The sequence below is a fragment of the Castor canadensis genome, chromosome 6, assembly GCF_047511655.1.
Source record: "Castor canadensis chromosome 6, mCasCan1.hap1v2, whole genome shotgun sequence".
Classification (NCBI taxonomy): domain Eukaryota; kingdom Metazoa; phylum Chordata; class Mammalia; order Rodentia; family Castoridae; genus Castor; species Castor canadensis.
The window spans coordinates 78,676,724-78,704,688 of record NC_133391.1 but is presented as its reverse complement, the minus strand read 5'-3'; the positions used below and the strand labels follow the sequence as shown (position 1 = coordinate 78,704,688).

The following is a 27,965-nucleotide window of genomic DNA, read 5'->3' as shown; positions in this document are numbered from 1 at the left end:
CCCCTCGCCCGGGTCCGCCCCGCCCTCACAACGCGCGGCCGAGGCTCTGCTTTGCGCCTGCGCTGTTGGGAGGCGTTTTCTACGCTTCCAGGCCGCGTCCAGGCCGCAGAGCTAAGGGTGAATTTCATCCATCTCCGCAATGTGGAACCCACGGCAACGCCGACTCAAGCCGCTGGCCTGCGGGATGGAGGAGCTGCGGCGCCGCCGGCGGGAGCGGGAAGCTGGTGCGGGCCGGCAAGGGAACTGGGGAAGCGATGGGTGTGGCGGTTGGAGATAGGGGAGGAGGCTTCTGGTCCTTGGCGCTGCGCTCCCAAATTGAACCCAGTCCTGTGCCCCCAGCACTGCGGAAGGCGCGGAGAGAGCAGCAGCTGGTCAGCAAGAGGCTGCTGAGAGAAGACGCCCAGGAGGAAATCGGAGGCGAGGCTGCGGCCACGACTCTTGGGGAAGCGGAGGTGAGGGGGCAGGGCGGGTGTGCGCTGCCAAATTTCCGCGAGTTCGCGCACTCTGTCCCAAAGCTGATCCACGCTACACGTACTCCACGCGTCCAATGGGGGCAAGCCAGAAACGGAAATCATCCTCTGCAATTCATTGTTTTGTCCCCCTTCAACACATCCTAGCCTTACTTACCTTTTAAAGATCTTTGGAGTCAGCTGACACCATCTCTGGATAGTACACTTGCTCCTCACAGTTCGTTTGAAAAAAGAAAACAGACCAGAATCCTTCCTGTGACCTGTAAAGTCCTGCATGATCTAACTAACCTCAGCATACCTCCGACCTCAGTTTACTCATCCCAACCACTGTCCCATTTTCAGTTCCTGGAACAGTGTACCAGCCTCTTTACTGTCTCAAGGCCTTTGCATCTGCTACGTCTAAAGTGGGTCCCTTTTGGTATTCTGCCTTGGTAGCTGGCCAGGAATTCACTGTAGTCCAGGTTGGTCTTGAACTCACAGTTCTGCCTCGACTTCGCTAGTGCTGGATTACAAGAGTGTACCACCATGCCTGGTTCTGTTTCTTGCCAAGTATTCAATTATCTAATTGGTTGTTTATTATCTCTCCTACTAGACGTTAAATGCAGAAGAATCTAGACCCTATCTCATTTGCTGTCATTGAAAATCCAGAAGTCTGCACAATATCTGGAATATATCCTGTATTTTTTGAATGAGTAAATGAAATTGAAAAGTAAATGAACGTTATGTTCAGCAAGCATTGGTTATGCTCATGTTTACACATCTAGTTTACAACACACTTACTCCTAGGCTATACTACTTATTCATTGTGTGTTTACTTTCTGTCAGGACAGTGTGCTGGGCACTGAGGTACACAAAGACAAGATAGCGTTCTTTGCTTTGAAGGGCTTTACAAACCAGTGTAGGAGAGAGATGTCCTACCACTTACAATGAAGGAAGCATGAGGCATAAGAAAAACTACTAAATCTGTTTAAATAAGCCAGAAAGAGCTAACTTCCCTAGGCCAGGATTAGTAGAAATCTGAACAGAGCTGCAATCTGAAGAGGGTATCCCAAGCAGAGAGAATAGACATGCAAAAGCTTGGAAATGTTAAAACATATGTTGTTCTAGGTGTTGTTGGAATGTAGGGAGAATGGCTGGAGGGGTAGGTTTTGCCAGGCTAAGAGGTTTAAATGCTATCCTTGAAGTACCCTGTAAGAAGGCAGAGCAGATAATGTCATTCTTACTTTACAGATGAGGAAACAGGTTCAGGTCCCTTGTAAGTGGCAGGGCTGGGATTAGGACCCAGTTCTGATAACCCTACCTGTCTACTGCTGTGCAAAGATTGCTACTTATTAGCCATATTAGTATTAATGACAAGTTCTGGGTATGGTGTGATATTGGAGGTCTCACTAGTTAAGTGGCCACTTGCTTCTGCTGATTGTGTCTAGGTCCAGCAGCTCCTGAGGTTAGCCCAGTGGGGGACAGATGAAAAGGAGAGAGAAAAGGCTCTGGTCAGCCTCCGTCATGGCTTGCAGCACCCTGAGACACAGCAAACCTTCATCCGGTCAGTGTGGGTGGTGTGAGTGGTTGGCTGGGGCTCCAAGGGTAGAGTGTGAAAGGAAGAGACTATAGCTTAGCAGGATTCTGGTATTCACTCATGTAGGCTGGAGAGCAGCATGCGGACCCTTGTTGGGCTCCTGACCAGCAACCGGGCTCTGTTGCAGCTTGAGGCCGCTCGGTGCCTGCATGAGCTCTCTCATTCTGAGCAGTCTACGGTGGCTGAAGCCTGCCTGCCAGCTACTTCCTACCTCCTCACCTACCTCTCCGGTCACAGCTCAGACTTTATAGTAAGCTCTGTCCCTCCCTACCTTGTTCTGGGGTTTTAATTATGTTTCTGTTTTGTGGTACTGGAGTTTGAACTCAGAGTCTTGAATTCAGGGCCTGTGCTTGCCAGGCAGGTTCTCTACCAATTGAGCCACACCCTGAGCCCCTGGGCTTTGAATTAAAATTGTGCTTTTGGATCCAGTTTGAGCTGGGAGGTAGAGGGAAGGAAAAAAGTTTTTCTCTCTTGTCCATAGCAGTGCATACACCCGTCATCTCCCCACCCTTTTGTTGTGAGCTTCAAGGACAGGGCTGCTCCATGCTCCTCTTCACATCCCTGGCTTGGCATGGGATAAGCCCAGCCCAGTGCTTTTGTTGCCTGCTTTCAGGAGCTGTGTCTGTATACACTGGGGAACCTCATCGTGGAGAGTGAGGCTGTGAGAAGGCAACTCCTGCCACAGGGTATCATTCCAGCCTTGGCTGCCTGCATCCAGGTGAGTGCCTCCTTTTTCCTTCCCTGGCAAGGCTCCCTTCAAGCCTTCTCTACATGCCCCACTGGCTTTGCTAGGTATCTCCAACCTCTGCTGTGTCAAGGGGCTGAAAGTCTTCAGAGATCTTATGACCCAGTTTCCAGAGTCAGATCCTTACCCTGTCTACTTTTAGTCCCCCCATGCAGCAGTGCTAGAAGCTCTTGGGTATGCCTTATCTCAGCTTCTGCAGGCTAAGGAAGCTCCAGAGAAGATCATTATGTAAGTAAAATTACTTCTTCAGATGTGCATCCAGGGTTGACCCTTTTGGTAGTATAGCCCAGGGGTGTCTGATCAGATCTGATTTCCAAAGATGTTGCACATTTTAACTGCATGCATCTGGTTAGGAAGAGCTTTGGGTTTGGACACTTTTCCTCCTGCTATAAGGGTTTAGGAAGAGCCTCTGGCATCTTCATGGTTATTGCTTACAGCTCTACTTCTGCTGGCAGCTCTATCCTGGACTCCACTCTCCCGAAGCACATGCTGCGATTGATGCTACCTGGCCCAAAGCTGAGCCCTGGGGTGGCTGTGGAGTTTGCTTGGTGCCTTCACTACATCATCTGCAGGTACACAGACAATTGGGAAAATCCAGAGATCTTTCCCTTCCATGTCACTTAGGTCTTTGAACTGAATTCAGTCTCTGGAATTGCTGTAGTGAGTTTTCATCCCTCTGTGGTCCTCTCTTTTGCCTAGGAGACCCACAGACCTAGGCTGTGTTTTAGCTTAAAGGTGGGATCGACTGGATAGTGACTGCTTGCTTCCTGTTGCCCAGCCAGGTCAATAATGCCCTGCTTATCACTCATGGTGCTCTGTCTACTCTGGGGCTGCTGCTGTTGGACCTGGCTGGGGCTGTCCAGAGAACGGAGGATGCAGGACTGGAGCTGGTAGGTGAAAAGGACAGGTCAGGGTTTGGGACATGTTTCTTTATGTTCTTCCTGTCTGGTGTCTGCCTTCCCCTTCCTCCTTATACCTGACCCTCAATTTATGTTTGCAGCTCATATGCCCTGTGATTCGGTGTCTAAGTAACCTGCTAACAGACGTGCCAGTGGAGGCTGTGGGAGGGCAAATGGAGCTCATAGATGAGCGTGTTATGGCAGCCTTATTTATCCTTCTTCAGTTCTTTCTTCAGAAACAGCCCAGCTTGCTTCCTGAGGGCCTGTGGCTCCTCAACAACCTCACTGGTATGCACCACAGTCTGCCCAGGACCTTTTTAAAATTTTAACTTTATCAAAATATTTATTAAAACAAAAGCAGGAGGGACATAGCTGTTATGAAACAAAGTGTAGACTGGAGGATGGGGAAGAGCCCAGTGGGGAGAAGGCACTTCACACACTACAGGTTGGGCCCTTGCGTTCTCAGTTGGGGAGGCCCTTCTCCCACCCCTTCTGCCCACCCTGTCTGTAATGGTCTTTAACTCTCCCAGCTCATATCTAACCTGAGAGGTGGCAGATGGGGCCCCGAGTGATGCCCCCAGAGAGGGACCACTTCTCCATCACTGTCAGCACTCTTGCTTGCCCAAGTTCCTCAATAAATAAATCGCCTTGGGTCTTTCAGAATGGGGTGAAAGTACATTTCAGGGCCCCTTATCCTTCCTCAAGAGTATAGGGAGGTGAGGTATTAGCCCTATACCCCCCTTCTACACTTTGCTTGTTAGCCAGGCTAGCCAAAGAGGCCTTCATAAATAAATAATACTCCATTAAAGCTTTGATGAGAAAAACCTTTTAAAATGGAAGTGCTCTTGCTGTCCTGAAAACCCAGCCAGCCAGGCCTTACCCACCTGACCTAGTCCTGGCACAGGATTCTGGGACAGGTAGCCCAGGGCCTCACTAGACTTCCGGAACAAGGAGAGTGAAAATGCAGTTAGAGCTCCCCCTAGTGCATGCATGGATTCATGCACATCCAGGCATGTGCATAGTACACAGGTGTGTTCACCTTAATTCCCTAGAATTTGCACACACATACATGCTCACACATACTCACCCCAGGTGCACGTGTAGGGTTTTGGGTGCATACAAATACCATGTCACAGGCATGGAATCCTTCCTTTACTGACTTGTTCAGTCTGCTGGGGACCAGACCCCAGAGATAGAAGCTACTGGAGGTAGGGTTGGGAGGACAGCCAGGGGCAGAAGTCTCCAAGGCTACGGAGACAGGATGTGCTTCTTGGGAGACCCTGACCCCTCCAAGCTCCATCAGAAGCCCAGGGGTGTCAGGTCCCTAAAGTTGTAGTTAAAGAGATCTCTGATACCCTTGTCCTCTGGGAGGCTAAAGTGGTAATCAAAGTGGGGAGTGGACTCAGGGAGAAGGCCAAAGTTCTTCTGTACATGCTCCAGGAATGAGTTGGTAGCCATCTGCAAGAACAAGCATTCTTTGTCCACAGGGGACTGCAGGCCACCCATCTGGGCAGCAGCAGTTCTTGCTCCAAACTGAGCAGTGCTGGGATCTTTAGACATAGGGGTACTTTCTTAGTGCCTAGGCTGTAGGGGTAGGACTGGGAGGGGATAGCACTTCAGGCCCCAGTTTAAAGTATTTCACACTGACATTTTCCCTTCCAGCAAACAGTCCTACTTTTTGTACTTCCTTGCTCTCTCTGGATCTGATTGAGCCCCTCTTGCAGCTGGTGCCACTATCTAATGTGGTGAGCGTACTGGTATGTACTGGGATCACTTGAATCCAAGACTTCCTGGTCAGTGTAAACAAGAAGTCTCTCAGAAGTACTCTTAGAGTGGTCAGGTGGTGTGATATGGCTTTAGAGGTAGAGCAGTCTAGGTTTATGTCTGTAAAATGGGTTACTACTTAATTTCCTCACGGTAATCAACTGACCACCTGAAGCTTCAGTCTATTTTGGCACAGTGCCTGAGCCATGTGGTCAGCACTACATACATTCTAGCTATAATTATGATCTTCGGTTTTCATCCTTTTGGGGACTGTATATGTATCTCTTTAGGTTCTTACAGTTCTGTGCAACGTTGCAGAAAAGGGTCCAGCTTACTGCCAGCACCTGTGGCCAGGGCCCCTGCTTCCCTGCTTGCTGAACACATTGGCTCTTTCTGACACTGAAGTAGTAGGTCAGAGTTTGGAGCTGCTGCAGTTGCTGTTCCTCTATCAGCCAGAGGTAGGTTTCCGGACCTGGTCCCCAATCTCTCCTGCTCAGAAGCCTCTGGTCTCACCATGGCTCCTTTCCAGTCTGAACTGTATTTGCTTTCTGGGCTGGGCTAGCCTGTGGTGGCTGCTCAGAACTTTCACCATCCTGTTGGGAATGTACCCACTCCGAGAAGTAGGCTAACCCAGGTCACTGTGGGAATTGAGTCTTAGGGCATAGGGACCCACGTGTTGAATCCTTTTCTTCTTTGACCTCAGGCTGCCCAGGACTTCCTGCAGCAGTCAGGGCTACAGGCCTTGGAAAGGCATCAGGAGGAGGCCCAGCTTCAAGATCGGGTGCATGCTCTCTGGCAGACAGCTCTTCATGGGTGACCTGGACTTTTTTTTTTTTTTTTTTGGCAGCACTGGAGTTTGAACTCAGGGCCTCACACCTGCTAGGCAGGCACTCTTTACCACTTGAGCCACTTGCTGCCAGCCCCTTTATGTGATAGCTTTTTTCCTGGGGACTGGCTTTGAACCGCCATCCTCCTGATCTCTGCCTCCTGAGTAGTTAGGATTACAGAAGTGAGCCACCCATGCCTGATATGACCTGGCTTCTTGATGCTGTAATCCTTATCTCTGACTTTTTGGCCCACTTTCTTTGAAGAAACAGTGGAGCCTCGTAAAAGGAGGCGGGGGGATTAGGATAACTGCAATGTTTCATGCCCTCTGCTCTCATACCTAAGCCAAGATCTTTATTCCCCAACCTCTCTTCTTTTACCCAGCACTGTCTAGGTATGAGGACCAGAGGCAGATCTGTGTGACCTAATTTTTCTGAGGCCTTGGCTCTCATTCCTCCCCCACCCCCCACCTTTGTTTTTGATTTATCAGCTGGTGGCTTTTCTTTTTGTGTAGCCAAGATTGGCCGTGAACTCTTGATCCTCTTCTCTCATTCTCTTCAGCTTGTTTATCAACATGTGTCACTACAGCCACAACTGGTGGCTTTAAATAAGAATAAAGTTTTATTTTTATATTAAATTGCTTTGCTTCAGTAGTTGTACAATAAGATGTACAGGGTAAAACATGGACAAGAATATCCAGAGGCAGTGTTTTTCAGCATAAGCTTTATAAGGAATAAGAGAACACATTTTTCCACATTGCAGTCCAGCAGAACCCAGGGTTCTGGGGCTCTTCCTCATCATCCATACTGGAGAGACTTCAGGCTTTGCCACTTAGTACATTCTCCAGGGCTCTGGTTACCTGATCAGCACTGAAGTTGTTCAAAGAGACATTCTTCTCTTGCCCAAATGCTAAGGAGAGAGAAATGACTAAGTATGTACCCTGCACAGTGGAGCTATGAAATTATACCTTTATAATTGTCTCTATCTCAAAGTCTTGTTAGGATGGCAAAGATAGTAAAGAGACATGACCAAGATGGATTTGCTATGCCTAGAATTAACCCAGTGAGTCAAACATATCTAGAAGCTCAGGTCCAACTAATTTTGGCTGATTCTGGGTGGCCTCAATTAGAAGGTGTTTCAAGGATGTGTAAAGGGTCACCATAGGCATTTTTTATTAACTGCAGTGAGCAGTGCATTACACAGGCTTATCCTTGGTTGGGTGCACATTCTTTGGGCTCCCATATTCCATCTAGCATAATACAAAGCACAACACTGAAGTTACTTGTGTCTATCTCCCCTTCTAGTCTACTGGCTTTAGGAAGAACGTTTTTTTCCTTCCTCAATTAGTGTATGACATACTAAAGGTGTCCACTGTTAGAATCAATCTGCCTAGGTGTGTTTCTTCCCTACCCTTAAGACATTCCTAGGGCAGGATGTAATTAAAAGCCATGATTAAAATTCCACCATTGGGTACATATATATAGTTCCTTTTTTCTTTTGGTGGTACTAAAGTTTGAATTAAGGGCCTCAGGAGCTCTACCACTTGAGTCACTCTGCCAGCTCTGTTTTGTGTTGGGTATTTTTGATAGGGTCTCTCCAACTATTTGCTCGATTGGCTTTGAACTGCACTCTTCCTCATCTCTGCCTCCTGAGTTGCTAAAGTTACCGGTATGAGCCACTGGTGCCCGCCAATATATTACATACCTACTGTCTGTTAGGCAACATTTTAAGTTTCTAGATTGTGACAAACTGGAATATAGTAATATGATAAAAAGGGGCTGGGGCAATGTTAAAATAATTGATCAAGGGATGCTTCTTATTTATTTATTTTTTTGCAGTACTAGGGTTTGAACTCAGCTTTATGCTTGCCAGGCAGGCACTCTACCACTTGAGCCACATCCCCAGTCCAGAGGAGGCCTTGAAGTGGTAATATCTGTGACCAGGCAGAATAATAATAGGGCACAAGCCACTGAGGTCTGAGAGAGGGCCAGGTTTAGGAGCAATTGTGTTACACACTAGCTGCATAATTTTAGATACCTTCTACAAAGTTTTTTTTTTTTTTTCTTTTGGTAGACTTTAAATTCACTTGTTCCAAGCTATACCCTTTAAACGTCATTTATCATTTACGCAGATAGCTCACTGCATCCACAATTTTACTTCGAATGTACGATGCACTTATCTTACAAAAGAGCACTGTACCCAAAGTTACCTTCCACTGATGGAAATAATGGAGCAGTGGGTTCCACGAAGTTTTGATTCAGTTTTCTAATCTTTACGGGGTGGAGGAACCCACCCGCTTATATGATTAATGAAGAACGAAGATTGAGATGTAGGCAGGAAAGCACTCAGCACAGGGCCTAGGATATTACTCAACATTACTGAAATTCTCACGCAGTATCCGGAACCAGCATCGGCCACACATAATTTGGAAGAACCGTCTACCTGAAGCCCATTCCGAACAGCAAAAATCCCTGGCGTTTACGCCAAGACCTCCCAGGCTCTACATATATGCTGCCTAATATAACCCTGGAATGGGAATTTCATCAGCAATAGCAAGGCTGAAGCTCGAGTTCTAGTCTCCAGTCTTTGCGTGACCTTGGGAAGCCCATTCTTTTCCCGAGTCCTGTTCCCCACCGGGTCTCAGACCTCCGGTGACCAGCACTCACCGTAGCGGGCCCAGAGCTTGGGCTGCACATCCGAGCACTCACGAATTAGAATGGGCAGGCCGGGGTGCGCCTTCTTCAGCTCCACATAGCGTTTCTCGATGAAATCCCTGCGGGGGTCGGAGAGAGCGCCGCCGTTCTGTGGATGCGACCTCCCATACACCCGGGAAGTCGAGGCCGTAACCCCGGTATCCCGAAGCCCGTCCGCCTGACCACGCCGCGCCTCACCTGACACCCTGGCTGCCAGGCGAGCGCTGGCATAAGTGGATGCGAATTTCCCGCAGGGCCAACTTTGTCCCGATCCCTCGACTCGCCGCGGCCGCCGCCATCTTCGCTAGCACTGATGCATCCAATCCCAAGCTTTCCAGCCAACTCCAGTCAAACCAATAGAGGAGCCTTCGGTCTAGCCACAGATTGGTTGGCGCAGGGGGAGGGGCGGGACAAATCTTAACCAATGACATGAAAGCATTTCAGGGCCTCAGTGAGGTTTTCCAATTTCTCTCGGTGCAGTGGGACCGACGTGCTAGAGAGGAAGCCGGAAGGGCCCGAGCACAAAGCACTGTGGGAAAAAGCCTGCCGCCGCCGTTTTGTTGTTCGATGTTCGGTTCCTGGTGGCGTTGAAAGACCGCGGACAAAATGCCGGAGCGAGATAGTAAGACTCGGTCAACTGTCTTTTCTTCCCTGCAGGATTAGGGACATTTTGCGCGTTAATTTGGCAGAATTTAAGTAGGGTGTTGAGTGACACTTGGAACCCAGATAAGCCGTTGGGCCTCAAAAGAGGGCAGGCAGCTCCAGACTCCGTCACAAACCTCCGTAGTTTTTATTGTTGAATTTTCGTTAGTGGGGATTGAACACAGGTCTCTCTCTTGAGTCACGCTCTCAGCCTCCACTCCCCCCCCTTTTTGTGTATTGTTTCTGAGAGGCTCTCGCTGGCCCGGCTAGTCTCCAATTCTACCCCTCCTGTCTCCGCCTCCCGAGTAGCTGGGATTACAGGAGTGTCCTCTTCGATGTCATGTTTAGGAAAGGCTTTGCTCCTCAGGTTAAGTGGCCCTTCCTTTGTGCTTTCTTAGGTCTTTGCATCGTCCAATTTCAGCACATACTACATTGTACTATCACAATTGTATCGCCGCTCTTATTGCCTTTCTCCTGTCTTCACTACTGTAATCCCCAGTTTTTGCACTGGACCTGGCATATAAGAGCCTGATTAAATTAACGTCAATTTTTTTCGTTAGGTGAGCCGTTCTCCAACCCTTTGGCCCCAGATGGCCACGATGTGGATGATCCTCACTCTTTCCACCAGTGAGTATTTTGTCCTAAGACCATGAAATGAGCTGAATAATAATTAGGAGTAGTAGTGGTAACGGTGAGAGTTCTTACTATCTTGTCAGCAAAAGCAGTGAAAAGACTGTACCATTTGGTACTTTTATATCTCTGTGAACATTAGGCGGATCAGGTGCATTACTTAAGATTATTAAAGAAGAAAAACTAGGGAAGATTCTAGTTTTTTAAATGTGTCAGTTAATTATACATTATATAGGAATTCTTTAAAAAATTTTTCTATATTGTACTGGAGGTACATTGAAATTTACAGAAGTTCTTACAACATATCATAGTTAAATTTACAATATAGGAGTTATTCTTGTACAAAATTAAAGCATCGGAAATAAGGCTCTTTGATAATCGCCACAATTCTAGGCCCTTTTTAAGATTTGTTTTCTTTTTTCTGTGTTGTGGTGCTGGGGTTTGAACTCAGGGCCTACATCTTTAGCCATTCCACCAGCCCTTTTTTGTGAAGGGTTTTTTCAAGATAGGGTCTCTTGAACTATTTGCCTGGGCTGGCTTTTAACCGCCATTCTCCTGATCTCTGCCTCTTGAGTAGCTAGGATTACAAGGGTGAGCCATCTGTGCCAGGCTAGCTTTATTTACTTTCATGGGCTTCCCCCCCTCTTACCCTTCCCCATCTCCCCTACTCCCACCCCCCAACCCATACTGCTAGAGTTTGAACTCAGGGTTTTGCACTTGATAGGCATAGGCAAGCACTCTCCCACTTGAGCCATACCTTTACTTTGGTATTTTGATACAGGTCTTGCTCTACACTCCTGGCTGGCCTCAAATTCACAAACCTGCCTCAGCCTCCCTATTGCTGAGAATGTAGGCATGTGACACCACACCCAACCAAAGAGGCCTATTTTTTTACTAGGTTTTGTCCTTGGCTTGCTGAACCCAGTTTTAGCAAGGAATTAAACACTTCCAACCTAACCAAGTTTCTCTTAGCAATTTTCTATAAATTCTCACTTGTTTCTTTTGTATTGAAGTTAAGTTCTTTCTCTCCCCTTATTATAGTATTCGTGACTGCAATAAAGTTCCTTTGAGGGAAGAAGAACTTGATTAGATATCAAGGATGAGATTCTCAATAAATTGGCCTAACAAGATTCCTTTTTATTTATTTACTTATTTATGGAACTGGGGTTTGAACACAGGGCTTCGCACTTGCAAAGCGGGCACTCTACCACTTGAGCCACAGCTCCATTCCATTTTGGTCTGATTATTTTGGAGATGGAGTCTCGTGAACTGTCTAGGTGGCCTCGAGCTACAATCCTCCCAATCTCAGCCTCCAAAGTAGCCAGGATTATCGGTGTGAGCCACCCATCTAGCTCAGGATAAGCTTTTTGAAACGGGTCATCAGGCCAAAGGAGAGCCCTTGTCAGGAGAGGTTCTCAAAGAAATGTGACTCTAGCTTGGTCAAAGGAGTCCTATCAGCCTAGAGGTGTACTCCTTGAATTCAAATTCCAGTACCACCAAAAAAAAACCCAAAAAAAAACAACAAAAGGAGAAAAAAAAAGTCCTTGTCAGTGGACTAATTAAAATTATATCTGTGCTTTACCTTAGTGCTATGCCACAGTTGAGAAAAATTATCACTGTTTAGTTATTCTCTAGTTAATGAACATTTAGATTGTTTGCAACATTATTTTTCCAGACTACATTTGAACCTCCTTTGTAGCTTTCTTACATACATATGACAGTAATTGTTTAGGTTAAATATAGCTAAATGGAATTGCTCATTCATATAATATATATACTTCAATTTTAGCAAATGCTGCCAAATTGCCTTCCAAATTGGTTATATTAATTTATATTCCTTTTAGCAGTATACAAGAATATCCACTTCTTAAATTCACATTCATTTTTTATTAAACTTTTTTGTAGTTAATACTCATGTGCTAAAAGTGGTATCTCCTTAATTTGTATTTCCCTGTTTCCTAGTAAAGTTAACCATGTCTTTTACAAGTTTCTTCTCCATTTTCTATTGGGTGCTAATTTTTAAAATCCTTGCCATTTCTTCTAGATCAAAACTTACCAATGAAGACTTCAGGAAACTTCTCATGACCCCAAGGGCTGCACCTACCTCTGCACCACCTTCTAAGTCACGTCACCATGAGTAAGTCTTTAGGTCATCACATCTGTCTCCCACCCTTTGTATCAAACCAGAATTTCTTAGGTGCTGCAAGGCTAGTCCTTTTTTGAACCCAGTGGTTCTGATTTTCTCCCTGTGAAGACTGATGCGCCAGTGATGACCAGGATGTTCTGGGTTCTCATGGTTTCTCAGAATATGTTGCATGGACCACTTGTACTAGTTACTGTTGGTGCAAATGGACAGATTCCTGGGCCTTTTGCAGTCCCACAGATTCAGACTTTCTGGGACAGATACTTGAGGAATATATAATGTTAATAGTCCCTTACATGTTTATGATGGTTTTTAGAGTTTGAGAACTACTTACCTACAAATACTGACTTAGATCTCTGCCTGATTAAAACTGTTGTTTTGGACAGTCTTCTTTCTTAAATCCTCAAGGCCTCTTGGGGTTTCTAGTGCTGGAGCAGTATTTTACTATTAGTGAATTTCTTGTCTCTTCAAGGATGCCAAGAGAGTACAATGAGGATGAAGACCCAGCTGCACGAAGAAGGAAAAAGAAAAGGTGAAGGAATGGTGAAGAGGTGTTACTTTTTAAGGTGGAGACTGTTTGGGGTGAAAGGAGTAGAGTCTGAGGTTTTCTTTTGTTGTTTGAGGTTCTCTGTTTCTTAATGGAGAGGAGTGGTATTCAACAGTGGAAGGATAGGGCTTTGGAGTCAGCCTCCCTATATTTTAATCTGATCTTACTAGTTTCTAACTGGATAACCTTGGGTATTTTGTTTAACTTTTCTAATCCATGGGTAGGATATAGATAATGGTTATTAGGCTGCTACAAGTTTCAACTATGATACTTCATGTAAGCATTAGTGCCAGGGCATATAGTAACCATCCACTAAAACTTGGTTGCTACCATCATTACTGTTTTCATCATCCTTATCTACATAGTACTGAACTTTCTGAACCTACTACTTTGCTTTTCCTGTCTTGGGACAGACTAGAAAGGAATGAGTTATTTTCAGCTGAAATATAAAAGGTAATAAAAGTTCAGAGATTTTTCTGGTTGTTTTGTGGCAAAGTCTCATACCTGTAGAGAATCAGTAGAATTAAGTGGCATTAAAGAGTTCTTTTTTATTTTTTTTGGGTGGGACTGTGTTTTGAACTCAGGGCTTCATGCTTGCAAAGCACGTGCTTTACCACTTGAGCCACACCCCTGACCCATTTGCTCTGGTTATTTTGGAAATGGGGTTTCACAAACTACTTGCCTGGACTGGCCTTAAATTGCAGTCCTCCTGATCTCAGTCTCCCAAGTAGGTAGGATAATTAGTGTGAGCCACTAGCACTCAGCCATTAAGGAGTTCTATAGTGACAGATGGGGTTTCCTATGATGGCATTAGAAAAGTATGATCTGTGACCTGAAAGAAACTGTAGTTCTAGTTTTAAAGTCTATCAAGAGGTAGCCTGAACTTCTGTTAGAACATTTATAGCTGGATAAAGATATAGGGAAATAGGCAGGTATAGTTCTGTTTATCCTGAGATAGCAGCTGGTGAGTCTCACATACTTGCTTTCTCTGCTCACAGTTACTATGCTAAGCTACGCCAACAAGAAATTGAGAGAGAGAGAGAACTAGCAGAAAAGTACCGGGACCGAGCTAAGGAACGGAGAGATGGTGTGAACAAAGATTATGAGGAAACTGAGCTGATTAGCACCACAGCTAACTATAGGGCTGTGGGCCCTACTGCTGAAGCGTGAGTACTAAAGGGATTGGGGCATAGTTCTTTTAGCATATCAGAGTCATAATCACAATATGCACCTTCCACTTATTTACCCTTCTCTGGAGCCTACTTTAAGCCATTTCATGAGGTACTTGCCACTCACAAAAGATTGTTCTAATGTGTCCTTTTCATTATACAGGGACAAATCAGCTGCAGAGAAGAGAAGACAGTTGATCCAGGAGTCCAAATTCTTGGGTGGTGACATGGAACACACCCATTTGGTGAAAGGTTTGGATTTTGCTCTACTTCAAAAGGTGAGTCCTGGTGATCAGGTGGGGAGTAACAATAGAGTACTGAGTGCTCTTGTTTGCATCTTTGTGAAGTGAAGAGGGAGACACTAGGTAGTCCAAACCATCTAGTGTAGAAGGACTAAAGTGTAGCCCCTCTGTAGGATTTTCATCTTTCAAGTATCAGCATAAATTTTATTTTCTTGGGGGATCCTTTTCTGATCATTCAGGTATGATTAAGTCCCTTTATTCCTCACTTCTGCACCCTTGCATAGCTTTTCTATTTCACTTATCAAAACAGTTACTGCATTTTGTTGAAATTGTTTAACTTCTCTGTCTTTCCTGCTATAAGCTCCATTAGAGTAAGGAAAGGTCTTGTCTTGTTTAAGATTGTGTTCTTAGTTCCTGATACAGTGTGGTATAGTAGATGTTCAGTAAATGTAAGTAAAATGAATGCATGCCCAAACTCTACTGTTTTCCTGTTAGGTACGAGCTGAGATTGCCAGCAAAGAGAAAGAGGAAGAGGAACTGATGGAAAAGCCTCAGAAGGAAACCAAGTAAGTAAATCCCAGGGAAGGCTTGGGAGTTTAGAAAACTGAGGTATAAAGTAGGAACACATTTAGCCAAAACAAAACAAAAATTCTTTTTTGTCTGTTCAGGAAAGATGAGGATCCTGAAAACAAAATTGAATTTAAAACACGTCTTGGTGAGTACAGAGTTTCTACGCCAGTGACTGCATTCTAGGTAAATTGTAGGGAATTTAATGGTCTCAGCGGATTATTCTTCCTCTCTTTCTCAGCTTCCTTTCTTCTTTTTGCCTCCAAATCAGCTAGGTCTCCTAAAGTTCCCTTAATGGAACTCAGACGTGGATTTACTTATTTCACATGTTATTTATGTTTCCTCAGTTAGACAGGTAGCTCTTTCAAGGTCAGGCTTGTGCATTAAAGAAGGTGTCTCAAAAGCATTCAGAATAAGTAAACAAACAAAAATGAAGAGCATGATTAGTGATTCAAAGCTCAGAATATGGAGTCAGAGACTTGAGTTTGAGTCCTCATGATGAAACTTCATTAGGTGTGTGATTTTGTTCATATGTAAAAACTGCCTTAATGTGTACCTCATAAAATTATTTTAGAGATGAAGAGAAACAAGATATAGGACATGTCTATAGTGTAGCTGTCTTTTCCATCATCATAAATATTACTTTAAATCTCGTCCTTCTTCCCAGGGCCTACTATAATGCAGGCATAGAGTGCCCTTGAGAAGGCAGTATAGAAGAGTGAATAGGGAGGGAGTCCAGGCTTTGAAGTTATACTGCCCAGATCCCTTTCTTTTCTCTGTTACTTGGTAGCTGTATGACTTTAGGTAAATCACTTAATTCTCAGCTTTAGTGTTCTTCTCAGTAAAAAAGTAATGATACCTATTTCACAGGGTTGTTTTGAAGAGCAAATAAAGAGCATGTGTAGCTCTTGGTCTGGTGCCTGGCATAGAGGGAACACTTAATAATTGAGTGTTATAGAAGTTCCTCCCCCGTCCCTCCCTCCTTCCCTCAGCGCCTCTCTCCCTCCCTCCTTTCTTGTGTTATAGGAATTTCTTATTGGTTACTTGCTACTCTTCCCTGTTACGTAGGTCGCAATGTTTACCGTATGCTTTTCAAGAGCAAATCATATGAGCGGAATGAACTGTTTCTGCCAGGCCGCATGGCCTATGTGGTAGACCTGGATGATGAATATGCTGACACAGATATTCCCACCACTCTTATCCGAAGCAAGGCTGATTGCCCCACCATGGAGGTGAGAAACTGAGTTCTGAGAACCTGGCAATCTGCCTGGCCTCTGCCCTGTCCCTCATCCATCATATCACTAGTTCTGTTCATTTTTTACCTCTTCAGTCTCAATCAAATCAATTTACTTTTTATCTCCACCAGTAACATTCCAGTCTAAACCACAGTGTCTTGCTGAGCTATTAAAAAAGGATCCTGATTTTTTTTTTCCTACTCCCACTTTTACTCTGATTTCCATTACAATATATTGTTGACTTCTTTTTAAGCTAGAATTCACATGCCATATAATTTGGTTTTTTGTTTTTTTTGGTTTTTTGGTGGTGTGGGGTTTGAACTCAGGGTGTACACTATAAGCCACTCCACCAACCCTTTTTTGTGATGGTTTTTTTTCCATATAGGGTCTTGTGAACTACTTGCCCTGACTGGCTTCAAATCTCAATCCTCCTGATCTCTCTCCTGAGTAGCTAGGATTATAGGTGTGAGCCACTGGTGCCCAGCTAATTTACTCTTTCAAAGTGTATATTTCAGTGATTGTTTAGTATATCCACTGTGATTGTAACCACTATTACAATAAATTTTAGAATACTGTCCTCACTGCAAAAAAGAAACCCTGTACTCTTTAGCTATCCATCACTCTAGTCTGTCCATTTCCGCTTCCATTATGGTTTCTCCATATGGTGGAGGTTATCTTTTTTAAATGCAAATTTTTGTCTCATCACAGTTTAGAAGCTTTCTGTGGTTTGTGGTTCTTAGGGTAAAGAGCAAAATCTCTTATGAACTTCTGTAAAATCTGGTCTTTTTAGCCTCTATGTACTGTGCCTCCCTTCTGTTTGCTCTCCAGTCATCCTGGCTTTCTTGAATGTTCTAGATTTACTTTTAATCTAGGGTCTTTTTGCAAGCTTTTTCATCTGTCTGGAATGTCCCACTATCCCTCCTTTCCCTATCTTCCACCTGTTAACTATAACTCACCCTTGAATTTGTTAAGTGAACAAATGGAAATTCCTGCTCAGTGGGATGATTTTTTTGCTTGGAATTTTTTAGGCTCAGACTACACTGACCACAAATGACATTGTCATCAGCAAGCTCACCCAGATCCTTTCATACCTGAGGCAGGGTACCCGCAACAAGAAACTCAAGAAGAAGGATAAAGGTATCTGGAGGGTTGGGAGAGAAACATTATTCCTAGAAGGGCATTTGGGAATGGAACCAATCTTCTGGAGCCTCTGTCTCCAGGACAGTGGGAGGCTCCCAGGGAGCAGAGAAAAATGGCAGCAGTGGAGCATTGACTTACCCAAAAAAACAGTGGTCAGGTTTAAACCAAGAGGGAGAAGTGGGTAAGTTTTTGTTCTGCATTCTAAATAGAAGATATTTTAAAGGACATTGAGAGCTGGAGATAATGGTGAGGCTGAATAGGAATTAATTCAGGACAGTGTTACTGACTCCTCTCTTTACATTGTAGGAAAGATGGAAGAGAAGAAACCTCCTGAGGCGGACATGAAGTATGTATCTTAACTCTATGCACCTGATCTGAGTGAGGGGCTTCTTGTTGTTGGCATTTTGGGGAGGCCTTGGTGTGAGAATCTGGAGAAATGACTAGGATAAGTAGAAAGTATATGCAACTTTGACAGTTATTGATCTCTTTTTCCCAGTATTTTTGAAGACATTGGGGACTATGTTCCTTCTACAACGAAGACACCTCGGGACAAGGAGCGGGAGAGATACCGGGAACGAGAGCGTGATCGGGATCGAGATAGAGACCGGGATCGAGAACGGGAACGAGAACGAGATCGGGAGCGGGAGCGAGAGCGGGACCGGGAGAGAGAAGAGGAAAAGAAGAGGCACAGCTATTTTGAGAAGCCAAAAGTGGATGATGAGGTGAGATGTGGCCCTTGGATACCAGGTGGTGGAGCTGCCCTTCTTTGCCTGTGTAGTCCGGTGCTATACTCTGTAGGTGCCTTGTGGTTCCACAGCAACAACTGAGTCAACAAACCAAGGGTAGGAATGATCCTGGAAATGGGGGCAAGGTGGTCAAGAGAATCAGTTCAGACTTGTGGGAGGGATGAGTAGGAATCCCTCATAGTGATATTCACTTTGTTTTTTGTTTTCTTTTTAGCCTATGGATGTCGACAAAGGTGGGTTAAATACACATCTTGCATTGTCTCTACAGTCCTACTTTCCCCTGGACTGATAATCTGACCTGATCTGGTGAAGTTGGGATGGGGAGAGTTCCTGGTTCTAGGTTCTCATAAGAACCATGTTGTGCTTTGTGGAATAGTCAGAGTAAATTTGAAGTTCTCCTATGTTCTCAGACAATGGCAGGGAGTATTTGCTTTTAGATATAATTCCTCCAGTCCTATAGTTCTGAGGAAGTGAGGCCTAGGTCGAATGTACAGTGTTTTGGGTACCCCACTGTCAGTTCTACCAGAGTAGTTCATTATTACTTGCATCCCTATAATCCCAGCACTCTAGAGGTTGAGGTGGGAGGATCACAATCTTGAATCCATCTTGGGCTCAAAAAAAAAAAGTTTTAATGAAGTTGGAAGTGTGTTGTGGGGAGGAGGTTGAGAGAACATCAGTCCAAAGTCTAAGCACAGTTCTCTTCCCCCAGGGCCTGGATCTGCCAAGGAGTTGATCAAATCTATCAATGAGAAGTTTGCTGGGTCTGCTGGTTGGGAAGGCACTGAATCATATCCTTTATTTAAATACACTCCTGAGTTTTGTTTTTTAATTTTTTGGGCGGTGGTGGTGGTATTGGTATTTGAACTCAGGGCCTGTGCTTGCTAGGTAGGGTTCTACTACCAGAGCCATGCCCCCAGCCCTGTTCTTGGGATTTAAGGAGCTATCTCTTTTCATTCCAGCTACTTGCTTCCCTGCTCCCTTGTACTCGTATGTGCTCCTTTCCTTTTGTGCTGAATTTTGGCAGGAATGATAGCATGGTTTGCTCCTTCCCCAGAGGACCCATCTAGGCTGACAGTTGGCTTCTGAGAATTATGTTGAGGCACATAGCCCCTGATCCCTCTTGTCTGAGCTTTTCTGTGAGAAGTGTAATTTTCTTTATCATAGCATATGTTGAAGAAGCCAGAAGATAAAAAGCAACTGGGAGATTTCTTTGGCATGTCCAACAGTTATGCAGAGTGCTACCCAGCCACGTACGTATGACATCCTGTAAAGGGAGGCTGGGATGACTGGAAACAAGGTGGAGTGAAATGAAAAATTGACTTGTTGGGACCCAAGGGTATTTCTACTTGGATGAACTGTTTTGTTAGGCTCTTCAGTGGGAGATCTAGCGGTGTGGTTTTACCTAGACAAATGGCCTCTTAGTTGGGTGGGATTTGGATGAAATACATCAGTCTGGGTCAACAGCATCTGTGTATGTCTTTGTTTTTAGGATGGATGACATGGCTGTGGATAGTGATGAGGAGGTGGATTATAGCAAAATGGACCAGGTAAGAGAATGGTTGGGGCCTTTGGGCAGTTATACGTTAGCACATCTCCCTTTCCCCACTCTGACTTATTTTCTGGGCCCCACTCACCTTTAATGGCTGCCATAGAAGCAGCAGCATTGCAGGTCATGAGCAACTTAACTGTTTAGAGGGTCTGCACAAGTCAAATGAGATAGGACCAAAAATTTATATCCTTTAACAGAGTATCAAGCTTTGATTCCCATCCTAGGCAGTAAGCAAGCTTTAACATGTAAGTGGAAAAAAAGGAAGGAATTGCAGTATTTAGAAAGTAACTGAATTTTATTCTAGCCAGGATTGAAGTTTTCCTCTATTTTAAACAATATAAGTAGTAGTAACAAACCCAAAATACCCCAACACAAGTAATAATATTAGTTCTGAAGAAATCTCATCTGCTTTTACCTTATTCTCAGTGTACTGCAGTAATTAAAAGCATGGTTTAATTTTGGAGCCTTGTTTAGTTCTGCCTCTGCTAATTATTAGTAGTTTTGTGACCTTGACAAGTCTTTTCACTGCTTAAAAATGCTAGTTTCTTCATCAGGAAAATAGAAACATAATTTCCTCTTAATAGGCTCTTTGTGAGATATAGTTAAGATACATGCTTAATGTTCAGAATTTTGTCTGGCATGTAGTAAGTATGTAGGAAGTATTTATTATTTATTAGGGTAGGATTTATAAATGGTGCAACCTGGGATTATGTGAGAGTCTGGCTTTATTCAGGGCTACAATTTGTTTTCCATTGACATCTCTTTCTCATTCCCTTATTCTGCTCTGCCATAGGGTAACAAGAAGGGTCCTCTAGGCCGCTGGGACTTTGATACGCAGGAGGAATACAGCGAGTATATGAATAATAAGGAGGCTTTGCCTAAGTGAGTTGGTACTAAGTATGGACAGAGAGGGAGAAGGGGGTGTGGTGTTTTGGTGGACTAGGCCATACCAGGTTTAAAGGGTGTGATCTTGCTGAGATATTCTCAGATAGGTCCTCTGCCCACAGAATCCTCTGGGAAAACCTTACTACTGCTATGCAACCTCTAATGCCTTCTTCCTTCACCCAATGGACATTTTCAGGGCTGCATTCCAGTATGGTATCAAGATGTCTGAAGGACGGAAAACCAGGCGTTTCAAAGAAACCAATGATAAGGCAGAGCTTGATCGCCAGTGGAAGAAGATCAGTGCAGTAAGTGAGACTCAGATTGAAGGTTTCAGTTGGGAAGAGACACTCGCCTATACATCAGGAACAAGCAGGGGGTTGGAGAGGCATGGAAATGAGATTGGGTCTCAGGTGGGCTTAGATCATAGTATGACTACATTAACACTGTTCTTTTGGCAGATCATTGAGAAGAGGAAGAAGATGGAAGCTGATGGGTGAGTAGCAGCATTCTTCCTCTGTGGGACTGGTGGAAATTGCTCAGTGTATTGATCATATACTGACTCATTTTTCCTTCCATTGCAGAGTTGAAGTGAAAAGACCAAAATACTAATCTACAGCTCCAACTGGAGAATCTCCACATGGATGTACTCCTTTCTACTTTCTTTCTACAATTCCTAGAATGTTGCAAGGTGTTGTTTGTTTGTGAATGTGTATAAAATTTTATTGTATAAGCATTTGGTTCCATTAAAATTGGTTAACCTCCTGCCTTGTCGTCTGTGTGTTGAGCATTTCCCCCTTCCCTCTAAGGCCTCTATAGCAGCAACATGGCTAGTTCTATTATTTTATACAAGCAGAAAGTCCTATCAGTTCTTTCTCAGCTGTGTTTCTGGAATCCTAGGCAGTAATGATGATTACTATCCAGTATGACCAGTGGAGAAGGGAAGAAGGATTCACTGATGGACAAGAAGTAGATAGGGATGTAAGGATGATTGGTCTCAAGTGTCAGACTCACTCATTTTCTAGTCTCTAGGGCCTAGTCCCAAAGCAGAGATTCCCTGGGGATTTAGATCATCCTAAGTGGGTTGCCAGACTGATGTTAAGCCTGTATAGGACTGAGCTTTTGGTGAAGGCATCAGAAAAAAATTACCTATGGAACAAAAATGTCTTAATTTATGCCCTCCTGGGAGCTTCGTTAATGCTGAGTGCAAATCACTGCCTCCCCATGGTTTAAGGATTAACCTGGGGCTAAAACGTGTACCCAGGTCTTGTAGCTACAAGAATCCCCCTCCTGTGCCAAATGGTTTTGGTGCCCTTCATCACCCTGAAAAGTTGCCAATGCCCAGGGTGGGCCTACTAGCCTTCCTATCACTGTGTCCCTTTCCCATTTTTTCCTTTTTGTTCATTGCCAACACTTTAGTCTGGTGTGCATTAGCAGGGTTTGCCACTTCATGGTTGGATGCCAAGCTGTCAGTACCTACTGTGAGCCCAAGACCTGTGAGTTCACCGGATCCAAAGGAAGCTACAAAGTCATTAAGCTTAGCCATTGTTTTGTCTTTGATCATTTTCACCTTCATAGGTGTTTTTTGTTTTTGTAGTGTTGGATATCAGGGCTTTGTACATTCTTTGCAAGTGCTGTACCACTAAGCTTATCTCCCCAGGCCTAATAAAAGGGCTTTTTGAGAAAGCCAGCTTTATCAACAGTGCTTAAGAGGCTGAAATTGGGCCCTGTCTGTGACAGCACCTGAAATGGCTAATTTCAGATAAATGATGTAATGGTCCCATAGTTGTAGAACACAGTAGCAATGAGGAAAAAAGATCATAAAGACATGGCTCATAAGGATACCTAGTAAGCACAAGACCTGGGGGGGTTGACTGCCAGTTCAAAATTTGGTTTCTGCAAGCACCACTGAGCCTCATGGAAGTGATTGAGGCTTCCTGGTTGGTCACATGGTGGGTAATAAGGGCTCTCAGTATCCCACAGCCTCTTTTCCAGTCACTCAGAAAATGGGACATAACTGCCTCTCTGAAGTCCTTAACCTCACTTTCACCTCTCTTAGGAGTGTTAGGCATGAGCATATACAATGTCTTAGAAGCCTTAGTTCCCCAGAGATGTGAGCAGTTTCTCTTCAGCCCCATTGCTCTTTGCCCCCTATGCAGAGCACTCTCATTGGAGCCTTTGGTAATGGGAATGTCCAGAACATCAGCTGGACATTTTCTCTTTAACAATTCCTTGGTAGCCTGAGCACTATGGGTCTGGCCTGCTGACAATAGAAGCCAAACTGTGGGAACGGTAGCAGGACATTGTTCTTTTGCCCCAATATTTTGGGCTTGAGTGTGTTGGCGGGCTGCCTCCTGTTCACCACCCCTGTATGTCATCTTCTGGCTGTATGGACCTGGTTGCTTTTTGAGGTCCCTGCCTGCTGCTTGCCATAGTCGTGGGTTTCAGCAATCTAGAATGATTGGTATCTGTCTTTCCTGTCCTGAGTGTGTTCTCCTGGTTGCTGGAGGAAGCATCTGTCAGCATGGGGAAGGATGAGAAGGAACTTATATGTAGTTCTCAACTTTATGTGAAGCCTCAGCTCCTTTTCACATGCTGGGAAAAACTCCTTTCCTCTTCACTTTTACCTCTGTCACAAACAAAGTGAATAGGGAGGGAGAATACCGAGAGAGTCGCATGTTCTAGCTAACCCAAACGCAGGTCTCACCCGACAAGTAAGGGGCAAGACCTTGGGGGCGTGGCCTCTTGGTCCGCCCCACCCATTTCAGGGACGGCTGGCCCGCCTCTTCTGACGTACGCTCGGATGCACTTCCGGTTCCGCAGCGTCCCCGGCGCGAAAGCGTGTCGTGGGCCACACCTCCAGCGGTTCTTGGGCTGGCGGCTTGGGAGTTTACTTAGCATGGATCTCACGTGTGAGGAGAGGTCTGCAGACGATGGAAGCGACGAGGACTCCGACTCCACTGAAGCTCCAGCTCGGATCCGGGACACGCCGGAAGACATCGTGCTGGAAGCGCCGGCCAGTGGCCTGGCGTTCCATCCGATCCGAGACCTGCTGGCGGCAGGGGACGTAGACGGGGACGTGTTCGTGTGAGTGAGGTGCTGGGCCGCGGGGCGCCAGGTCTTGAAGCTCCTCAGGGATGGAGCTGGGGCCAGGAGGGAGGAGAGATTGATGCAGAGACAAATTGTGCAAGTCTCATCCGGTCTGATTCGTTCAGTAACGTTCATTTATAAATAAGTTGTCATACAAAGCTGTCGAAAGAACTCCAGTCCCCACCTGGAAAAAATAAAAATAAAAAAAGGTAACGACGATGTCGAAAGAGTTGAAACGATAAAGTAGCCGATACCATAGCAGGACAAAAAGTCGTCTGAGGCCCTGTTATTTCCCTAAGAGAGGCTCAACTTTTGCTTTTGCCCCTTAACTGATCTTTCCCTTGTAAAACCGCTCGATATTTTGCTTTTAGGATTTGGAACAAACTCCTTAATCCGACTTTCAAGGCGCCTTCCACCTGGTCTTTCCCTTGCTCTTCCTTTTACTCTCTGTGCCTTACCTTTCTTAGTATCTTGGAGCCTCAGCTTCTGTGTACACTATTCCTTCTGCTTGGAAAATTCCCTTCCCCCTCACTTTTACCTTCTGTCCCTGGGTTCTCAGCATCTCTTTCCTCTTCTTTCATGCCCAGGATTAAATTTGATACGTTAGATGTTGCCCATGGCACCAAACACCAAAGTACTTTTCCCTCATAAACTTTAGAATGATTTGTACCCATACATTTGCTTTGTAATTATTTAAATCCTTGTCTCCTCCATTAAGGAAATGCTTTTCAAACTTTTCTGACCTTGCCCTGCAGTTAAAATATCATTTACATTAATGAATGATGCATTCTGACAATTTCTGGTTCATTTTACTCTTTCATTATTGCATACAAACAAAATGCCGATAGCAGCTCACTAGTGGGTTATGACAAGAATTTGAAAAACATTTCTGGAGTGTAATCTCTAGTCCATTTTGTTGTTCATTTTATCTACCTCCAGTTCAAGATAAGTGCTAAGTGCTCATACTTTCTATATATAGGCTGTAAATGGTGGAAAGTCATCGAAGGTTTACAATTGGGAGAGTTATGATATTTAGTGAATTTAAACTCAACCCTTCAATAGTTGTAATGGCCTTTGCCATTCTGTATTTTCATCTCTGAAAATAAAAACACCTAGCCTGCAGAGGGGACAGGAGTTCAGTACAGCCCCTGAGTTATTTAATAAATGTAGGTTTTCTTCTACTACTATCCATATTTATAGTGCTTTGAGAATTACCCTAGACCTCCACCTTTCTTTATGTTCCCCATTTCCGTTTCTTGTCAATTTCTGTCTCAGAAAAGCTGGAGAACATCCTTTGGCTGTCCTCACTAATTCTTCACCCTCAGACACTACCTTTTGGTGGGCCTCCAACTCTGCTACCCATGACGATTCTGAAGATGTTCCTTTCCCCGTAGGATTAAATTCAGACTTCTGCTTGCCCTATATGATCTCAAGCCCGGTCCATCTTTCCATATTCAACCATACCACTTACCTGCCTCTTGAGCCCTCCTCATTGCTTATCTTTGTCTTAGAAGTGATATTGATACCTGCCTCCATTTTGCTGCCCCTTCTCCGTCAAGTGATCTCTTGATCCACTGACATGTTATCACCTTAGCTTTCTAGGGCTTTTTTTTGGTTGTGATTCTGGGGATCCAACCTCAACCTCAAGCAAACTGAGCATTCACAGCCTGTCAGGGCTTTTTTTTCTCAAGTATTCAATCTGTTTATTAAGCAACTTTTTCATGCTAGGCAGTGGGACAGAGAATAATGAGCAAAGCCAGTTCTGTCTGGAACTAATTAGCAATTAAGCACTTACACACTTAGCCCTTGTTGAGGATCTGCTCTGAGGCAGGTTCTGGGAATATTCCTGGGCCAGGTACTTGCTTCAAAGCTGAGTTTAAAGACTGGTACCTCTCTGCTCCACCTCCTTTCCTCCCTCCACCCCCTGCTGGGGATTGAAACCAGGGCCCTGTGCATGCCTCCACCTTCATTTCCATCTTTCCTCACAATGTGCTGTAATTAACTGGCTTTCTCTAGCTTCTGTGGCCCTGGAGTGCAAATACCTTGTCTCATTTTTACCCTTTCTACTTTTGGCACTTTTTTTTTTTTTTTTTTTTGAGACTTGTTCTATGTTGCCTGAGCTGTTCTCAAAATCCTGGGCTCAAACACTCCTCTAGCCTTAGCCTCTGGAGTGTCTAGAATACAGGTGTACACCACTATGCCCAGTTTGTCATTGGTTTAATGAGTTTCTCTGCTCTCTATAGTGATAGAAACCCAGACTTTCGGGGCTTTGGAAGAGGGACAGGGTGGGGTGAGGTCACAAAAAATTTCTGTGTAAATATACCTTGAATTAATGTGTACTGAAACAAGACCTAACACTTGAAGCTTACTGGAAATAGATAAACAGAGTGGTAAGCTCACTGCATTTGGAGGTGTGTAAGCAAGAACTCTTAGGTAGGTGCACAGGTTGGTCTACCTAGTTGGTCTCTACTCTCTGCATTCCAGGTAGGATCTGGGGTCCTTCATCTTCTTCCCCCTCTCTTCAGCTTTTCCTACTCGTGTCAAGAAGGAGAAACCAAGGAGGTCTGGTCCTCAGGTCACCACCTCAAGTCCTGCCGAGCCGTGGTCTTCTCTGAAGATGGGCTGAGTAAGTACTTGGGAAGGCAGACAGCAATGTGTGGATGGGGCAACGAGCAATATTGTGACCTGCGCACCTTTTCCTCTAGAACTTGTTACTGTCTCCAAGGACAAAGCAATCCATTTTCTAAATGTGGAGCAAGGCCAATTGGAAAGACGAATTTCCAAGGCTCATGGGTAAGAGGAGCAAAGTGTGTGTATACGTATGGAGGTGAGGGGTAAGAACCAGGAGGTTCTTATTAGAACAGAGATGCTCTAAGGTTCTGCATCTGTCTCCAGTGCTCCCATCAACAGTCTGCTGCTGGTAGATGAGAATGTTCTGGCCACTGGGGATGACACAGGTGGTCTCCGGCTCTGGGACCAGCGGAAGGAGGGCCCTTTAATGGATATGAGGCAGCATGAAGAGTACATTGCTGACATGGCTCTGGACCCAGACAAAAAGCTGCTGCTGACAGCCAGGTAAAACCTTGTATCTGCCTCTGTCTTCCTCCCCTCCTCAAAGGGAGCTTCCATTAAGCCTGCTGCTCTGGTCTCTACAGTGGGGATGGTTGCCTTGGTGTCTTCAACATCAAGAGATGCAGGTTCGAGCTACTTTCAGAGCCTCAGCCAGGAGACCTGACCTCTATCACCCTCATGAAAGTACAGCTGGGTATGATGGGATGGGATTTCAGCCTAGGCGCTTGGTTTGAGGTAGCTCTACAGACATGGTTTTGCCTTATTCCCTGCAGTGTGGAAAGAAGGTGGCCTGTGGCTCTAGTGAAGGTACCATCTACCTGTTTAACTGGAATGGTTTTGGGGCCACAAGTGACCGTTTTGCCCTGAGAGCTGAGTCCATTGACTGCATGATACCAGTCACTGAGAGTCTATTGTGCACTGGCTCCACCGATGGAATCATCAGGTGAGGAAAGCAGGACAGCCCTCAGGTCACAGGAAGGGCAAAGTCCAGCTAGCCAGAACCCAACACTGTTTTCCCTGCCTAGGGCTGTGAACATCCTGCCAAATCGAGTGGTAGGCACTGTGGGCCAGCATGCTGGGGAGCCTGTGGAGGAGCTGGCTCTCTCCCACTGCGGTCGCTTCCTGGCCAGCAGTGGCCATGACCAGCACCTTAAGTTTTGGGATATGGCTCAGCTGCGAACTGTGGTGGTGAATGACTACCGTCGACGCAAGAAAAAGGGAGGGTCTCTGCGTGCTCTGAACAGCAAGGCCTGGAGCACTGATGACTTCTTCGCAGGGCTGAGGGAAGATGGAGAGGATTCTAAAGAACCACAGGAAGAGAGTGAGGATGACAGTGACTGAAGAGACGGATGAGCAGAATCTTCAGGACAGGTCTTCATGGAGCAACAGTTTTGTTTCCTGGGATGGATCCCCAAAGAGGACTTGCGTATGCTAAGCTAAGCCCTTAAATCTTACTGTTGAACTACACCTCCAGCCCTAAGATAAATTTACATGCCACAGGAGAGCATTATAAAGAGTTATACACACTCAGGGCACTGAAGTGGGGAGGTATGTTTGGTAGTAGCTGCTTACTATCGATGTAAAACCTTCAGCTGTGGCAAGACAGCACAGACACATATGTATACTAACCAGGGGTTTAATATAAATACAACCAGCATAGAAAAAACCAAATAAACCAAAACCATGACAAGTGGTGGAAATGAAGGACAGAATTTCACCTTTTGGCTCAGCCAGTCCTCAATTATAAAAACAAAGAAATAAAGATTCATGCTAAACTTCTGTGTGTCTCACAAGGTCAAGTCAGACCCTAGGTTCAGAGGGAGAGAGCAAGCTTCCGTGC

General features: G+C 45.0%; 4 protein-coding genes across 12 annotated transcripts; 3 read left to right on the top strand and 1 right to left on the bottom strand.

Annotated features, from left to right (window-relative positions):
• Positions 1 to 23: 23 nt before the first annotated feature.
• On the top strand, positions 24 to 6,916 carry Tmco6 (transmembrane and coiled-coil domains 6). 9 transcript variants are annotated; one of them, XR_012449043.1, is made up of 12 exons: positions 24 to 224; positions 340 to 452; positions 1,898 to 2,013; positions 2,113 to 2,296; positions 2,660 to 2,764; positions 2,934 to 3,019; positions 3,229 to 3,363; positions 3,570 to 3,681; positions 3,792 to 3,978; positions 5,353 to 5,447; positions 5,773 to 5,912; positions 6,158 to 6,916. XR_012449043.1 is itself a non-coding variant. In XM_020157136.2 (12 exons), exons 1-12 carry the CDS (start codon positions 140 to 142, stop codon positions 6,269 to 6,271), a joined length of 1,482 nt encoding a protein of 493 aa, XP_020012725.1. In that variant the 5' UTR covers positions 24 to 139; the 3' UTR covers positions 6,272 to 6,916. The 9 variants fall into 9 exon arrangements, 7 of the variants coding, with proteins under 7 accessions (XP_020012725.1, XP_073932944.1, XP_073932946.1 ...); XM_020157136.2 differs by having other exon boundaries at positions 3,247 to 3,363; positions 5,745 to 5,912; XM_074076843.1 differs by having other exon boundaries at positions 5,745 to 5,912.
• A 69-nt stretch (positions 6,917 to 6,985) lies between these two features.
• On the bottom strand, positions 6,986 to 9,329 carry Ndufa2 (NADH:ubiquinone oxidoreductase subunit A2). The gene is made up of 3 exons (XM_020157140.2): positions 9,171 to 9,329; positions 8,946 to 9,052; positions 6,986 to 7,188 (listed from the first exon to the last, which is right to left on the bottom strand). Exons 1-3 carry the CDS (start codon positions 9,269 to 9,271, stop codon positions 7,097 to 7,099), a joined length of 300 nt encoding a protein of 99 aa, XP_020012729.2. The 5' UTR covers positions 9,272 to 9,329; the 3' UTR covers positions 6,986 to 7,096.
• Positions 9,330 to 9,435: 106 nt separating this feature from the next.
• Positions 9,436 to 21,229, top strand: Ik (IK cytokine). Its single transcript, XM_020157142.2, has 20 exons — positions 9,436 to 9,594; positions 10,175 to 10,241; positions 12,289 to 12,381; positions 12,860 to 12,919; positions 13,933 to 14,100; positions 14,267 to 14,381; positions 14,841 to 14,911; positions 15,014 to 15,060; positions 15,981 to 16,144; positions 17,176 to 17,284; positions 17,594 to 17,633; positions 17,784 to 18,009; positions 18,248 to 18,266; positions 18,743 to 18,821; positions 19,203 to 19,283; positions 19,523 to 19,580; positions 20,376 to 20,464; positions 20,664 to 20,772; positions 20,926 to 20,960; positions 21,049 to 21,229. The coding sequence occupies exons 1-20, from the start codon at positions 9,579 to 9,581 to the stop codon at positions 21,074 to 21,076; spliced, it is 1,674 nt and encodes a 557-aa protein (XP_020012731.1). The 5' UTR covers positions 9,436 to 9,578; the 3' UTR covers positions 21,077 to 21,229.
• Positions 21,230 to 23,266: 2,037 nt separating this feature from the next.
• On the top strand, positions 23,267 to 27,904 carry Wdr55 (WD repeat domain 55). Its single transcript, XM_020157148.2, has 7 exons — positions 23,267 to 23,551; positions 26,080 to 26,180; positions 26,260 to 26,347; positions 26,450 to 26,629; positions 26,710 to 26,809; positions 26,899 to 27,068; positions 27,151 to 27,904. Exons 1-7 carry the CDS (start codon positions 23,268 to 23,270, stop codon positions 27,464 to 27,466), a joined length of 1,239 nt encoding a protein of 412 aa, XP_020012737.2. The 5' UTR covers position 23,267; the 3' UTR covers positions 27,467 to 27,904.
• The last annotated feature ends 61 nt before the right edge of the window (positions 27,905 to 27,965 follow it).

What these genes read in the sequence shown, in the direction of transcription:
- Ik (XM_020157142.2), top strand. An exon ending in GTGGGCCCTACTGCTGAAGC is followed by an intron (nt 14,101 to 14,266) that starts GTGAGTACTAAA and finishes TTCATTATACAG; the next exon opens with GGACAAATCAGCTGCAGAGA. An exon ending in AATAAGGAGGCTTTGCCTAA is followed by an intron (nt 20,465 to 20,663) that starts GTGAGTTGGTAC and finishes GGACATTTTCAG; the next exon opens with GGCTGCATTCCAGTATGGTA.
- Tmco6 (XM_074076843.1), top strand. Translation starts at nt 140, where the DNA reads ATGTGGAACCCACGGCAACGCCGACTCAAGCCGCTGGCCTGCGGGATG. An exon ending in GCTCCAGAGAAGATCATTAT is followed by an intron (nt 3,020 to 3,228) that starts GTAAGTAAAATT and finishes TATTGCTTACAG; the next exon opens with CTCTACTTCTGCTGGCAGCT. An exon ending in AGGATGCAGGACTGGAGCTG is followed by an intron (nt 3,682 to 3,791) that starts GTAGGTGAAAAG and finishes TTATGTTTGCAG; the next exon opens with CTCATATGCCCTGTGATTCG.
- Ndufa2 (XM_020157140.2), bottom strand. Translation starts at nt 9,271, where the DNA reads ATGGCGGCGGCCGCGGCGAGTCGAGGGATCGGGACAAAGTTGGCCCTG. An exon ending in CCTGGCAGCCAGGGTGTCAG is followed by an intron (nt 9,053 to 9,170) that starts GTGAGGCGCGGC and finishes CGACCCCCGCAG; the next exon opens with GGATTTCATCGAGAAACGCT. An exon ending in CAAGCTCTGGGCCCGCTACG is followed by an intron (nt 7,189 to 8,945) that starts GTGAGTGCTGGT and finishes CTCTCTCCTTAG; the next exon opens with CATTTGGGCAAGAGAAGAAT.
- Wdr55 (XM_020157148.2), top strand. Translation starts at nt 23,268, where the DNA reads ATGCACTTCCGGTTCCGCAGCGTCCCCGGCGCGAAAGCGTGTCGTGGG. An exon ending in GTAGACGGGGACGTGTTCGT is followed by an intron (nt 23,552 to 26,079) that starts GTGAGTGAGGTG and finishes CCCTCTCTTCAG; the next exon opens with CTTTTCCTACTCGTGTCAAG. An exon ending in CTTCTCTGAAGATGGGCTGA is followed by an intron (nt 26,181 to 26,259) that starts GTAAGTACTTGG and finishes CTTTTCCTCTAG; the next exon opens with AACTTGTTACTGTCTCCAAG.